Source organism: Nylanderia fulva, unplaced genomic scaffold, assembly GCF_048542155.1.
Source record: "Nylanderia fulva isolate GAGA-0341 unplaced genomic scaffold, ASM4854215v1 Scaffold27, whole genome shotgun sequence".
NCBI lineage: Eukaryota > Metazoa > Arthropoda > Insecta > Hymenoptera > Formicidae > Nylanderia > Nylanderia fulva.
In genome coordinates, this window is record NW_028190336.1 from 1,770,718 (window position 1) to 1,781,913 (window position 11,196).

At 33.0% G+C, this 11,196-nt stretch overlaps 1 protein-coding gene across 2 annotated transcripts; it reads right to left on the reverse strand.

The window, feature by feature from the left end:
• Positions 1 to 253: 253 nt before the first annotated feature.
• On the reverse strand, positions 254 to 4,456 carry Tbc1d15-17 (TBC1 domain family member 15/17). 2 transcript variants are annotated; one of them, XM_029303452.2, is made up of 9 exons: positions 4,237 to 4,456; positions 3,513 to 3,605; positions 2,932 to 3,427; positions 2,532 to 2,711; positions 2,305 to 2,399; positions 2,019 to 2,217; positions 1,709 to 1,926; positions 1,316 to 1,630; positions 254 to 1,237 (listed from the first exon to the last, which is right to left on the reverse strand). In XM_029303452.2, exons 1-9 carry the CDS (start codon positions 4,336 to 4,338, stop codon positions 935 to 937), a joined length of 2,001 nt encoding a protein of 666 aa, XP_029159285.1. In that variant the 5' UTR covers positions 4,339 to 4,456; the 3' UTR covers positions 254 to 934. The 2 variants fall into 2 exon arrangements, with proteins under 2 accessions (XP_029159285.1, XP_085339932.1); XM_085483806.1 differs by lacking the exon at positions 4,237 to 4,456 and adding an exon at positions 3,840 to 3,942.
• Positions 4,457 to 11,196: the final 6,740 nt, after the last annotated feature.

Here is an 11,196-nt window from a genome sequence, read left to right on the forward strand (position 1 = left end):
GTATTATAATTTCTATATATATTATATATATTATTTGTATTATTTTATAGATAGAAAACACAAAAATGCTTGTTAAATAATTATAATTTCTGAATAATTAGTTTTATAATATGCAAAAAAAAAACAATGTAAGTTTTTTTTCTATAGATTTCAATTCTGAACAGAAAATAGATTTGTTAAATGACTACTATATAAAGATACCATAAATTGTCAATATAGACACAACGCAAAATGAGAAAATTAAAAATATATGAAAGATTAAATAAGTGATTTTTATTAGAAATATACAGTTTAATGTTGTGAGGTTTTATACAAATCTAAAAAAGAGGTTTTAACTAAAGTGAAAGTTATGCATACATAACACTTGTCAAGATCCAGAGATATTATATCTTCCTGCTTCTGAACTTGAAAGTTTCTGCACTTTACAGCCATTTACAGTGAGACAAAGTTTTTTTGCACTGAAATACCTATACATGTTTTGCACACACAAATACTGTAATATCTGTCTCTCTTTTCGTCCTTCTATACAATAAATATTATAAATATCTCAAAATTCAACACACTACTTAGTTATTTTTTGAGAATGTATCCATTACATTCATTTTCTATGTTTTAGAATTTCAAGCTTATAATTACAATCAGTCAATTATAATATTTAAAGAAAAAGAAAATATTCTATCAATTTAAAAAATCTGATCATTGTTTATATAAATATGCTATTATTTATGTATTTTCGAAAAATTCTGAAAGCATTGCTTATTTTTTAATCTAATTTTCGTTGAAAACCACACATGGAAAATATTGTCAATAATATTTTTGAAATAATATGTATAAGATCTCAGATAAGAACTTTAACAGATATTTGATTCTTCAAATGGAGAGACTTTCAATCAGTTTTCTATTAGTAAATCATTATAAAGGTCCAGTCCTGACCTCACATATATGACATATTCAATCCACGTTCGAATGATACTTCATCGTCTCCTAATTTGACATTGGCGCTACCTGAACTATTTCTTCTCGAATTATTAACTCGAGCTCCATTTACTCGGCTATTATTAATTGTCTCATCATCGCTTCCATTCATTGATGTCGTCTTGTGTAATCGTTCCAATCCGATAATTTCACGAACATCATCAGGAATCTGATCTTCTATGGACATTAATTGATAGTAAATACCTTCTGCCTTAGAAATTGTCCATGGTAACTCAATATGAAGTGACAAATCATTTATATGCTGTAAACAACATTATACAATTTTTCAGAATTTGATAGAGATAAAACATTGGTTGTATGAAAAAGTTTTGGAAATTACCTTCAATATTTCTGTAAATCCATAATTATTTTCTATTAAAATATTTTTTTCTGTGTCCAAAATAGCTGCGCATATAAGCAAATGAAAGTTTTTGCAAGGTAAACCAGTCCATAGTATTTCCCATAATTTTAATATATCAATCGCACTAAATTCTCGTTTAAAAAGTACCAACAGCCATCGAAAGCAGAAGAACATATTGCCAGAATCATGTCTATTCAGGTAATATGCCAATTGTGGTTCTGTAGTGCATAATAAAGTATGCAATTGACATAATTGCGCTTTCATGCCTTTTTGATCCATCTCAAAGTTGGTGCTCTGTTTTAAAATAATAAAAATTGCACATACTTGCAAGCATTGTATTTTATACTATTATGCGAAGGATATCAAACTTACCACTTTATCCATGAATCCAACAAAGCACCAAAATGCATCAACTTCATTGTCCATTAAAAATAAAATAGGACTGAGCAGATCGCTCATACCCTGAACATATCCTAAATCAAAATTGTACATTACATAGGTCATGAGTATATCATATAATTGTTCTAAGTGAGGGTTATTATCTCCTGCATAATAAGCATGTGTTCGGTCTGTTCTATTTACGTCCTTTTCTGAAACAAGAGATTAAAAGGTATATAATCCTTATTTCAAAATGTAAAGACATTTTGTTTTTATATAAATGATAAAAGGATGATTGCTTTACCTATCAAACTTTTTCGTTCTCTATAGTCAGAAAATCGACTCTCTTGCGCGGATGTGAATGTACGCCATTGCAATTTCATTGTGAAATATTCATCAGTCTTTTTTCTCTTCAATTCTAATCTTTCATTGTGTGTCGATTTCCATGGATAATAATTCAATAAAAATTTCCATACTTCAAAACGCAATGATGGAACAATACCCTGATGAAAGAAATTATCACACATATAACTTATGTCACATACATTATATTTAAAATATCATCATTGAAAAAAATGTTAGATAGATACCCCTCGGAAGATGATTTCTTTGATAGCCTCTGGATCAATAATTCTTCCTTCTGAATCTTTACACTTTTCCCATTGTTCTTGTGTCAATGGTGTACCTGACAAAATAAAACTCTTTAAATACTTAATACATACATGCGATTAAAAATTTTATATATAAGAATTCTGATAATTTCTGCGTTATACATCTTCATTTATATATTTATATAATGATAGAGTATGATATGTACCACGTGGACATGGTGGTCGCGGAGGTAAATCTACTCCAACTCCAATTACTTCGTATTCCTCTCCGGATCCTTCTCCAGATACAGATACAGATACACGTGGATGAGGATCGATTGTAAGAGATTGATTTAATAGGTCGGCGACTGCCTCTTCAACAGGCCGTTTTACTGGTTCTTTATACACTGTAATATAATTATATAAATGTAATATATATTGTACACATACACACACATACATGTGTGTGTATGTATATGTACATATTTATATATGGATATAAGCGTTTTTAAAAGCATATATTATATATAATATTGCGTCATAAATAACATATGCTTTTAAATATGCTTGCATCTACAGCAAATTATAATGCAGTGATTTTAGTAAAACATAAATCTATCCACTTACACCAAATATCTGCGAGTTTACTGAAAGCCTCCATTGTTGTTTCATAAGGACGATTATGTAAGTTTTTCACAAACTTCCATACATAATCTGAAGTATTTTCTTGAAACAGATCCAACTCGGCAAAGGATCGCTTTAACACAGTCTCTACTTCATCCAAAACAAGATACAAGTTCTTATCCGAGCGTGATTTTACGAATTTAATAAATCCCTTCAGTGAATTAACAAAACTTTCAGCGTTACAAAGCTGAAAGAAGGCAACATAGGTGGTACCATCCCTCTGCATAAAGATAAGTTGTTGTCCACCATGATTCACTCGAAAAGACTTTAAATCGGAGAAATATATTTTAACAGTTCTCGTACGAGAGTCTGGACCTTCTGAGTTTGTACGAGTTCTTCTCGTATGTGTGTCCACAAGAGACCATTCTGGATCTTGATCTTGACATTCCGACACGACAGAATCTTCTATAGGCTTCCATTCTATACACTTGCCAAAACTCTGCAACGATATAAAAATAAATGAGCTTTATAGAATCTATTTGTATATATAAATAATATTAATCGCAATAAGAAATAAGTCTTACATATTCCACAATGTTGAGTGTTCCTGAACTATGAACTTCATCCTCTCTTGCATTTGCTCCACGAAGTACAACGCCTGTGTGGATGCACAGATCCTAATACCAACAAAAGAACATAAATAACGTTCATGTAAAGTGAAAATTTGAAAAAGAGAATTGTAATAATTGCATATCTATCGGAGCACCTACGTGATATGCACTATAATTTAACGTAATGATTGACAATTACTGTACATGATAACGAATGCATACCATAATACTGTTTATAAACAGATTACAAAATGTCAAGGACAAAATTATATTGTCAATTCCATGAAGAATATGAATCACCTGCGCTGCCACGTGACATTTTTTCATAAGATTCTCGCGAGATTCATGCTCGACGAAAAAAACGGACGAGTCACTCGAAATTTATTCGCGGAATGCTAGAAGGAAATCTAACCTCTTCACGGACCGAAAAACGAGACAATAGAACGTTCTTCGATTAAATCGGCGAATGCGTTTACGCGATTAATCGAATGCCATTGTCCCGACATTTCCGCGATTATTCCGTGATGATTGAATTTCGCGTGGAACACACGATAAGATACATGTGGGCGGATGCATTCCGAGAACGTCATCTCGTCTGCAATCACGACAGCGTGATCGAGTTTCTTCTGACCGGCGCATCGTCCTTCGGCAGGACCTCGCCCAACCAGGACTATATCCGGAAAAAGGTCCCGCTCACCTTCCCCTGTTCCGTGGGCTCGAACATCTCGGGCTTCACGAAATCAATCGTCCTCGTCGAAGTCAACTCACTGCACTCGCTCTCATCGCAACTATCCCACATCGCGACTCTACCTCTGTCTCTGTCCTTCCTCTCGTGACGATTCCCTGTTTCGCTCGCACACAAACCGCGCGATATCCCTCTTTACTGCGCGCCTTTAATCTGCCAAGCGTTGCTCTTCACGAATTAAAGTGGCAAGGACGTACGCAAAAATCAAAGAAAATACACGAAAAAAATTCAAATTCTTCACTTTTCAAGATGAGTTTGTATTCGAATGGCTTATTGTACGTACATACAAAAAGTGTGTTGGTCTTTTTTATATTATTAGAAGTGCCTATAATTTAAACTAAAAACAAAACCTACGCAGCATGCATATAAAGAAGATATCTCGAAGATATCTTATTGCCTAAAGATATTTTCGGGATATCTTCTGAATATATTTTTAAGTTACATGCCTATTAGGAACGAAGCTATACGTTTTTAATGAAAAAAATTGAAGAAAATTATTTAATATTTGTCATTTGTATTCGTCATTTGTATTTATAAAAAATTCTAGACATAAAAAGGGATTCATCGTAGATCAAAACGATTTTATAATTATTTTATTCGTTAATTAAAAAAAGTTTTTTTTTCAATAATAAATAGAAACTTTAGACAAATATATTAACATATCCACGTTTGTAAAATAAGTATATATAATTCTATATATTTTTAATTATGTGTAAAATGTTTTATCATTCTTAGCTATCTGATCAAAGTGGGCTTAAAATTCGAGCGCGTCTACTATTTTATAATAATGCTTACTATCGCTAACAATAAGTATCGTATCGTATATGATAAAAATTTTATCATGTTTTCTATTTTCGGGAATATTTTGTTTCATATGCTTATAACAAAATAAAAACGCTATGACTAATGAGAGATATTGCGCAGAGAGATGTTTCGCAATTTAATTGCACAATTATATGTGTATACATACACAAAGATAATTTTTTTTTAAATGCTTCCATTATTGCAGGCAACCAGCTATACATGCGTGTAGTGCGGGATGTTGCATTTTACAATCAAGAAATATCGTTATCTCATGATTGGAATAACAATTTTATCTTTCAGACACGATAGTTGCATTCCATTTACATCAAAACTTAGATAAATCTCACTTCTGTCTTTTTTTAAGATGGATGTTGAAGAAAGACAGAAGTGAGGTTCATATGAGTTTTGATGTAAATGGAAAGCAACTCTATTGTATTCGTTCTCTTATGCATACACTTACATATTTCGCATATATTTGTTTATTTCAAAAGGTGATTCAAAAGCGAGATTACTCGAATTTCTATTATATTAATAAAACCGACATAAAACGACGTAGTTGTAAACACTATAAAATCTATGCAATTTTTAATAATATAAAATATGTAGAATATTTTTTCTTTCAATGCACATAACTTATTTTTTATTTTTCTATATACTTTTGTCTGTTTTTTTTCAGTTTATCTTATGCAAATAAAATGCGTTTTATTTGTTGTCACATAATTTTGCATGTCTTTCTAAACGTTCATCAATAAAAAAGATATTAAATTATCATAGATGATATATGTATAATAAGCATGCCATGTCGTTTTTTTTTCTTTTTTTTTACAAGATGCGTCTCTTCTCCGCAATTTACGCAATACACGTGCCAATTATTTATTTCTCAAAAAACTCTTTGCTTCTTGAAAACTTTGCTCACTTATTTTAATAACGCAATGGAATATTACAATGGAAGTAATAACTTTTTTTTTATTTGATACAACAAAGTTCGACAGCATATATTATAAAATATATGCGACTTTGATAAACAACATTACTAATACAATATAATGAGATTCTTATTGGAATTTTTTTCACTGTAAAAATTATATTGTAATTGAAAAGTAATATTTTGAAGAGGCTGACCAATGTACGCGTAACCCTTTTCTCACAATTTGAATGCAGTTTTGAGTACACTTCAACCAAACGATTGCTGACCTACCACTCGTTACCTCGTTGAGATACGTATAATCTTCATCTCTGATAAATATATTAAATCCACCGATAATAACGAATGTGTAAACAACATGTGAGTGAATGATTAGAAGATAGGTACTGGTACCTGAAAAAAATGCAATTATTTCTCGCGTGTATATGCAGTAACATTATGTTATAGCGAATTTTAAAGTTTGCTCATATTTCTCATATTTTCCCAACGAAACTACACATAATCCTTTCTTCTCGTAAATAACATTTAAATGAATAAAATAAAATTGTATTATTTTATAGGCTCACTTAGAACTCAATTTATTTACAATATACATATACATATGTATGCAAATAAGATTTTTTAATCTCACTGCACGGGTACAAGGAAGCTGTATCTATCGGCATCTATATTTTTCACTAGAAACAAAGTTTATTGTCGTTTACATAATTGTCAATTGTAATATGTAAAATTGAGAATTGCAATCTATATATTTGAACGAGAGAGAAGGAAAAGGAAGACTGTGCCGAGGCCACGTCCCAGCCCTTTGTACATCTACTGGGAACAGAATAAAGAGCGCATATACTCTCTTTTCACGGTCCAAGTGTTACGGCGAGTGCAGTTGCACCGAGCGGGTGCAACGTAGCTGAGTCACGGCCTTGTCGGGACATGACGATTATTGGTCGACGAGGCATTTCTACAGGTACAGATCTCTGTATCCAGGATGAGAGTTCAAGATTAAATATTACGTAGCGGAACGGTGATCCTTGTACCTTTGCTAGAGAACTAAGCAAAGTTCATGTTTCATCGAAAACATCTATAAAATGGAAATGTGTTCGATCGTAATATGAGATCAAATAAGCCAGTAATTTGCAAAATCCACTTTCAAACTTCACAAATCAGATTCATCTTATTCTCATACATGAGAATTGAATCATCCAATTATATTAAAACAGATTGGAAAGCGAGATTATTGCGATGAAGAAAAATCGATAGAGTGAAATTGTAGAAATATCTCTTCACACAATACGACTGTGAGTCTTGAAGCGTTACACGTCTTAAAATATCTTCAAGTGGTTTCAGCTATCGAGATATGATTAATAATTCATAATGAATTAATAACGTCTCAGAACTGTGTATCGCGCAACCTTCGAGAGATACATAATTATAATTAGCACACGTTTTCCACGATAAAAACATTGACGAAAGTTAGATTACTCATTCTTCCGATCGGCAATGGCTCGCTGGACAATCGGCAATTTGCGTGGCCGAGAATGGTGAGAAGAGGGACAAAGAAAGAACGAATAAGAAATAAGAATCGTGTGCGTTCGCCGATGCGCGCGGTTAACGATACGATGAGAAAACCGCGGCGATGCATGATGCATCTCCTCTCTTCTCTAGGCGTTCATAAACTTCTCATTCCCCGGGAGCGCGCAGCAGCGGCTCGTAATTCGAAGTCAAACGGGGAAGCCCGATGGAAGGACGACGGGGAAGAGGGCATTTAAATAGAGTTGGCGAGAAGAGGGAAGCGTGCGGCGAGAGGATCGAGAGAGAAAAGTGGGCTGCGCGTTTTCTTGGTATAAAGGCGTTGCTACTTTGCGCCGCAAATTGAAACCTTCGCTCTCGCGCTGCGGGTTGTTCGATTAGGAAGTAATTATGGGGATATCACGTTCCCGGGGGAACGAGTAATTTTCTTGGCCGACTATACGAACGGCCCCGAAAGAATTTGCATTCGAAATGCATGACTGAGCTTCGCGTTGTACGATGTCGTGGCAAAAGTACCGGGTAGAAAATAAACGATCGATTCAGAATTAAATACTTCATTCAATTGCAATTTTATCAAGTCAACATCGAATTCATTATACATCCTGCACACTTTATTCTTCAATAATATTTTATATTTGTTCTCTGAATTAACAGAACGAAACGTTTGCAATATTCAAGTAGTTTCTCCTCTTTCCTTTTCATTATCGCCACTTGTCAACAATTAACAGTCCCGAGACATGCAAGAAAAGAGCATCAAGTAGGAGTTAACGAACAAAGGATTATCGCGGTTCTTCTCTAATTTCGCTGCATTTGACACATTACGGTTGCACTTTGCGCTTATTGAAACAATTTATTCTCTAATTAAATATCAGACGAAACTTTACGGTGCGCGACAATCTTGTAACTTGCAGCATTTTGTGAATGAATCACGCCAAGTATGCACGCCACCTGCGGCACTTTATGCATTAGAGCATTAGACAAAGGTCTTCCAAATATCTCATGTTCTTGAGAGGCGCAAACTTTTTAAGAAAGATATAAGGAATAAAAATATAATTAAACAATTTTTTTCAATTTGAAAATATCTTAATATTAGAAAATTACATATTCATAATTAAAACCATGTAGTATATTATTTTTAAGAGTTTAATTTGTAAATTGATAAAATTGACATAATTTCTACATACGATGTGTCTTTGTAAAAATTTGCCATAAATTTGTTTGATTTTACATTACATGACACATTTATATGTATATTTTTAGACAGAGTGCGTGATATAGTGTAGATCTTATATTTAAATGATCATTTTTGTTGACAATTTCTAATAATAAACGGTTGTAAGCAAACGATTTTATTATGCAAAACTTGGTGTGCGAACGTATCTGTAATTACACGATAGCGTCTCTGTTTTGTAACACCTACACAAATGCCTTGCTCATTTCGTACACGCGAATCGATGGATTTGAATCGTTCATTTAGTAATCATATAAAGCCATATCTCTGCGTCACGTGACTTATTCTGCGAACAAAGACAGGATCGACGGATGTGCGGCGCGATTTCTAGATCGAGGTCATTAGTCATGGATAATTAATATAAAATTATCATTGCTTCGTGCATGTGCACTTAACATATGAATTACTATTGACAATGGTGCGAAGAACGCAAGTGACAAAAGAGTACGTGATAGAAAAAAGATCAATGTTGAACTTCGATCCTTCGTTTGTGATCTTTCGATCGTTTGGCGATTAGTTCAGATTAGATTAGTTATTCTATGATCACTTATGCTTTAAATAAGAGATGATGAGACATTTCCAAGACATTATGAAATTATTTATCGTATGTATTCTTACCCACCATTATTTCATAGTTCGAAATTGATTATTTATCGTTGCTTTTTAACAAGTTGTTCCTTAACGTACATTAGAATTTTAAATGTTAGAACATGGTCTGGCATATTCACAGTATTATCATAACATAGCAATATCTGCATTGGATATCTTGGCACGTACGTCTGTCATCCCGTCATCCCGTGTATCAAGAAACACCTGAGGCTTTTAACACGTGCCCGGACATGCTCGCAGACAGATCGTGTCCGATGGCTTTATTGACTCGAAAGAGTCCTTGAACTAATATCTCTTCAAGTAAAATAAATTGTCTTTATCTGAAAATTTTCCAACGAGCAAAATCTACAATCTTCTGATAACAAATATAAATCAATTCAAGTAGCGGTGCTTCTTTATCTGGCAATATATGTACGCGTCTCATTTCATTTCTATTATCTTTTCTTGTCAAGCAAAAATTTTGAGCAGAGAGTGATACAAATTTTATTATTTTATAAATAAAAATGGTACAAGTCTCATATTGAATTAATCCAATTTGTGTCAAATTTTTAAAAACTTGAAACAAAGTGAGAAATCTAAATAATACCAATCTCTTTGTGAAAATCTAGCATTGTTTTTTTTTTATCAGTTCATTAATGCAGCTTTCATTTCGCATAAAATAGCAATTTTTTCTCTCGAACAGGAACCCTAACAGCACACATATCCCGAAGACGTTCAGAGAACATCCTGAGGATGTTCGAATGTCCTCTGGATATCCTCTGAATATCTTTTGAATATGTTGCGCTCTTAGGGAAATTGTTTGTGAGGATTTGTTGCTCAATTCATAAAACGCTACTTTAAAACTACGTATTTCATTACCTTTTATTGATTGGTACCAATATGTACTGATGAAAACTCGAAGATTAAGAATGACGGAAGCAGAAAAACATTATTCTTAATAATGCAAATAGGTGTAAAGTTCGCTGAAAAGAACGGAGAAAAAACCGTGACAATAAAAATTAAATATTCAACGTCAAGATTAAATATTCAAATGTCAAGAAATATTGAATATAAAAAAAAATATCAACGTGTCAAGATAATGTAGATTGAAGAAAAAATTAATAAGTACTTATATTAAATGGTATTCTCTCTTATGTTTTTTCCTGTCAATATATTCTTTCTTATTAGTTGTTGAAAATATAATCAATAGTTTTTAAATTAAATGTTTATTTTTACATTGGCAAAAATAAAAAATATATCAAAGTTCTAGATTTTCTCTTTCTTCTTAAAGTTTTTGAAGAAACGCGTAGATGGGTTTTATCTTTATAAAATTATCTAGACAATTTTCGAGCCATATGACAGGAAATCTCGAAATTGATACAGAAATTCGTAGAATGAATGAAAGTAGGAAAATCTACGTATGTGTGTGATATAAATTCTAGATGTATTACGTTAAAATACATTTCTCTCATTGCAATCATTGTTTAACTGCCTACGACTGGCTGTTTAATTGCCTTTTATAGTATTCGTCAGACTGCACATAGAGAAATAAAGGAGCCTCAATTATTATTAACGAAGTATATCTACTCCTACGTGTATTCCAACACGGATATAATAAACATCACAATATGTAATCGACCACGACGTACGTGGCGAAACGACAGACTTGCGTCAGAGTGCCAAACCCAAAGTTCGATCCTCGTTCGCGAGTGCAAGTGTCCACGGAACCAGGATTTCCGCCCTGTGCTTGGCATCCCTCTCTCTTGAACGAACTGAATCCTCTCGACGTTGTAGATACCAGGCAAATAGCCTTTGGTACCAACCTCGGTGCGGATGTACT

Excerpts from the sequence above, each read along its gene's own strand:
- Tbc1d15-17 (XM_029303452.2), bottom strand. The coding sequence starts at position 4,338 with ATGTGGGATAGTTGCGATGAGAGCGAGTGCAGTGAGTTGACTTCGACG. Across the intron at positions 3,606-4,236 it reads AGCCCACGGAACAGGGGAAG|GATCTGTGCATCCACACAGG; the intron begins GTGAGCGGGACC and ends TGTTGGTATTAG. Across the intron at positions 2,400-2,531 it reads GCGACCACCATGTCCACGTG|GTACACCATTGACACAAGAA; the intron begins GTACATATCATA and ends TTATTTTGTCAG.